Source organism: Coffea arabica, chromosome 4e, assembly GCF_036785885.1.
Source record: "Coffea arabica cultivar ET-39 chromosome 4e, Coffea Arabica ET-39 HiFi, whole genome shotgun sequence".
NCBI lineage: Eukaryota > Viridiplantae > Streptophyta > Magnoliopsida > Gentianales > Rubiaceae > Coffea > Coffea arabica.
The window spans coordinates 10701442-10705829 of NC_092317.1; the positions used below are offsets into that span (position 1 = coordinate 10701442).

At 36.0% G+C, this 4388-nt stretch overlaps 1 protein-coding gene across 1 annotated transcript; it reads left to right on the plus strand.

Moving 5' to 3' along the window:
- The first annotated feature begins 1529 nt into the window (after positions 1–1529).
- Positions 1530–3958, plus strand: LOC113741352 (protein LATERAL ORGAN BOUNDARIES). The gene is made up of 2 exons (XM_027268868.2): positions 1530–1850; positions 2975–3958. The coding sequence occupies exon 2, from the start codon at positions 2978–2980 to the stop codon at positions 3557–3559; it is 582 nt and encodes a 193-aa protein (XP_027124669.1). The 5' UTR covers positions 1530–1850; positions 2975–2977; the 3' UTR covers positions 3560–3958.
- Positions 3959–4388: the final 430 nt, after the last annotated feature.

The window sequence follows — 4388 nt, forward strand, 5'->3', positions numbered from 1 at the left end:
ATTAAACATATTTGTCTGCAAGTTATGAACAATACACAAAAAAATAAAAACGAAAAAATAAAGTTTGAACAACAATTATTACCACATGCGAAGGCCACTGGCGGTACAATGTCATGTGGACTACAATAATTAGTAGTGATCTACGTGACAAATGAGTTCCCAGAGTATATTTCAAACTCGTATTATTTGTTTTTAATTTACAAGATTTATGCTGCATCATTTCTAAACTCAGTTCACTTAGGAGATCTTCAAAAGGTGGAATAACGGCTTAGTGTTAAGTCCAACTTAATTACTTATCTTTTTTGGGGTCATTGAAATATCACATAATGGTACTCAATTAATCTCATCATACATTCCAAAACTATTATGATAATATGATTGTAACGCTTGGGATTTCGCTCAAGTTGTGTTAGCTTCCAATTGGACAAATTGACTTTTTTTTTTGGGGGTACAAATTGACTTAGAAACTCTCAAACAAATTTCGGCAGAACATGTTGATTCCCATTGCCTGGATTATGCTGCAGATTGTTGAGACTTGCGCCCATTCTTATTGCATCAAATTGAATAGGTTGCCAAGAATGGGGTGAAATTGTGAAATGAGAGTCTAGTAATACTAGGAGTCAAGCCATTTATGGAAAAGCTACAATTCTGATCAACTTATCTAAGGAAAACCCTCTTTCAATATTCTTTTTTCATCATGATAACCTCAGCGGACAATTCAATACATAAAATATGGAAGATTACAAAAATAATTCATGGAATGATGCAAGCTACAAATGTGTAAAAGCAACTCCCAAAGTTAAAAATTTTCTTCTCTGACGTGAAAGCTGGGAATTGGGACACAATTTATAACTTAGGAGATGGGAAGTCGTCCAACATCGCCAGAATCTTCTTTACAGAATATATTCATTCACCAGCACAACATGTTTGACTAATCCACGATATTATGCAGCATTACAAGATTTGATACGAATGATTCAAATGCAAAAAATGTAGGAAATTGGATAAACAGTTACGTCACTATGGACTTTATAGTGCTTAAGATTAAAGGGATCCATATTGTTGTATGCATCAATATATCCGGCTGAAGTTGAGCTGCTATATCTGACATACAAATGGATGCTTTTAGACATCCACCAGATAATAGTAATAGCCCTTCTTCTTCCTTCCTTTTTTTTTTTGTGCCAATTTTAGATCTCTCTTAGAGTTTATTTTTTTGAAAAAAAAAATCTCTAAAAGTTGGAGGATCTAGTGTACATCAATATATTCTTGACCTCCAAAGGTTAGGCTGTTTTTCCTTTTTCCTACTTGTTTCCTAGAGTCTGTAAAAAAGGGACAAATGAATGGAACATGATATATGAGTGGCTTCTAGGTAACATTCTCATCCATTAACATGACTTAAAAAAAAGTAAAATAGTGAGATATTTTGTTTTGTCTATCAATGCATGAGAAAAGAGGGAAGAGGTATAGGGTAGAAGGCAAAATGTGGTGTTATCCCCATTCCCCACAGCCATGATATTATTATTAGATGCAGTGTCATAGTCATCTTTTTTAGTGTACCTCCCATTTATTACCTTTGTCTTTTGCCTTCATTCATTTCTCCTCCATCCACCAAATGCTCTTTGCCTGCCTTGCTATTCTTCCTATTTATCCTTTGCTAGCAACTGAATTTGCAGGGGACAAGTATTCACTCCTCAATTAGGGTTTCCTCTTTGAGAGAAAGTTTCACATCATCAAGAAACTATAATCCTGTGAAGCTCACTGTTTTCATTGGCTACAGCAAACTGTAAAGTTTGAACTTTGAAGAAACACTGTCCAAATTCCTCAAACAGCTCCAACAAGGAAAAAAGGTACTTCCCTTTTTGCTCTGTTGATCAAGCAACCAAGATCATGCAGGTCTAAGGTTAAGAGGAGCTTTCACATGTATATTGCTTTTTTAGTAGAATTTTCTTCCACAAGCTTATGTTTTTTGGGAAAGGCAAGGACTACAGAGATGCTACATTCCTCTAGCTTAGCTTAAAGTTTCTGATCTAGGGTTTTCCTACTTATAGATTGATTAGTTAAAACAGCAGATTTAAATGTCATCATATTTTACTTCAAGTGTGAAATATAGTTGCCAATAATTGCACTAGTCAGATCGCATATGGAATAATTTGAGAAGGGAAAGGAAAAACAAAACCAAGATTCAGAAGGATACTAAAGGAACTTTTATAGGATCATGTGAAAATAAATTGTTAGGCTTCACAGTCTGAGCTCTGAACAATTATTAATTTGTGCTGTTTGTGTGAGTTAATGAGTGTGAGAACACACACACACATACACACACGTACTCTAAAACATACACATACACAGAGAGAGAGAGAGAGAGGAGGTGGATTGCTTTACTAAAAACAAGACAAAACTTACACTTTAATTGAAGAGAGCATGCAAAATGCTCCCAAAGGTGAAGTGAGGTTACAGACTTGAAGTATGAGAGTGAGAAAAATATGGAGTTTTGAGAAACAGAAAAGTTATTAAAGAAAGATTTGGTTTTCTCATGTTCAAGTGAGGCAGTGTTTGCCTAAATATATTGATGGGCTAAAGGGATGACTAAGACTAGATTTGGAAGTAAGGGGATAAAAAAGTCAGCAATGTTCATCATTTGACTCTCACCATATATTTGGTTAGCATCATGATAATTTCAACTAATCACCAGAAATTATTGGATTTTGCATATAGACAAAATTATTTGAATTTTCCAAGTATGATTTCCATTAGAAGAATGGAGAGTATATGGCATATGCATTGAAAAAAGATTAAAATGGGACAAGAGTAAGAGTAAGAAAAAAGAAATTTTCAGTTGCGTTTAAATATTACAAGAATCCAAAGTATGTTAAGAATGTAATTGATGTGTAAGAGGGGAATCTATGATGGTGGCTGTTGTAGTCAAAATTTGTAATGCATTTGATTACTTGATTTTCTTTTGTGTGTAAAGGAAATGGCTTCATCCAGCTCCTACAACTCACCTTGTGCTGCCTGCAAATTCTTGAGGAGGAAATGTATGCCTGGTTGCATCTTTGCCCCATATTTCCCACCAGAGGAACCACAAAAGTTTGCAAATGTTCACAAAATCTTTGGGGCTAGCAATGTCAGTAAGCTCCTCAATGAACTCCTCCCTCACCAAAGAGAGGACGCAGTGAACTCCCTTGCATATGAAGCCGAAGCCCGAGTGAAGGATCCAGTTTATGGCTGTGTTGGTGCAATTTCTTTCCTCCAGAGACAAGTTGAGAGGCTGCAAAAGGAGCTTGATGCTGCCAATGCTGACTTGATTCGCTACGCCTGCAATGATCATATTCAACCTGAATTATCAGGCCCCCATGGAGCAATGCATCAAGTTCACCAGCCTATGACCCCCCGCCAGAGGCCGGTTGAGTACAATAATACTAGGAGGATGGGAAATGAAGGTGGAGGATTCTATCAAACCCCTAATTTTCAATATCCTTATCATCTGCCGTGGAATGATAATGATATCCACAGATATGGTGGTGGCGGAGGAGGAGGAGGAGGAGGACATATATAGTATATGAGTTCTGAGAGCTATTTATATATATTCTGTTGCAGGTTTACAAGAAATTACCTGTGTCATTTCTGGGATGAAGTCCTCACATGGTATGCTTTTTATTAGCTCTATGGTGTCTAGCAAGCCTCACATGCATGCCTCTGGCTAGACCATCAAGTCCTATTACTCCTAAAATCAATATTTTTGAGTGATTTAAGACCTAGATTGATGAACTGTGGTGAACTGAGGTCTATACTAAGGCTTGAGAATTTAGCTCTGGCATGGTCTGTTTTTGGCTACTAGAACTTTTTTCCTCTTTTTGTTTTCTTTTTTAAAATATTATGATTACAGCAACTGTTAAGGCCCATGTGAGAAAGGGTTCTATCCTGTGGTGTAATTTATGTTTAAGAATAAAAGTTACTCTAGTGAGTTAATTGTAAAAAGTAGATTCTCTCTAGCCTAAGTCTATGGCTTAATCCTCCATTAGACTTTATATTCTTTTGCCTTTCTTTTATGCTTTGTTCTTAAGGACCACTTTCTTTAATATTGCTAATTTATTTATCGAAAGCACTGAGAAAGCCGGCTCTGACATAGCACACCTGCACCAAAACAAGAATTATTTAATTGAATCTCATTTGCACTTCCCTTTCTTTGTCTAATTTGGCAAGTTGGTGACTAAGGAATACGGTGACTAGAAGACTTTCTGTTAAAAGTTTCTCCTGTGAATGTGAATCAACAAAGAAATGAAAAGAGTAGAAAGAGCTTTGAGGGTTTTGGGTGCTTCACCTTCAAGTTAAATTTTCTTTTGCATGCTTACAGTTTTAATTTCGATTGATTTATTTAGTACCCT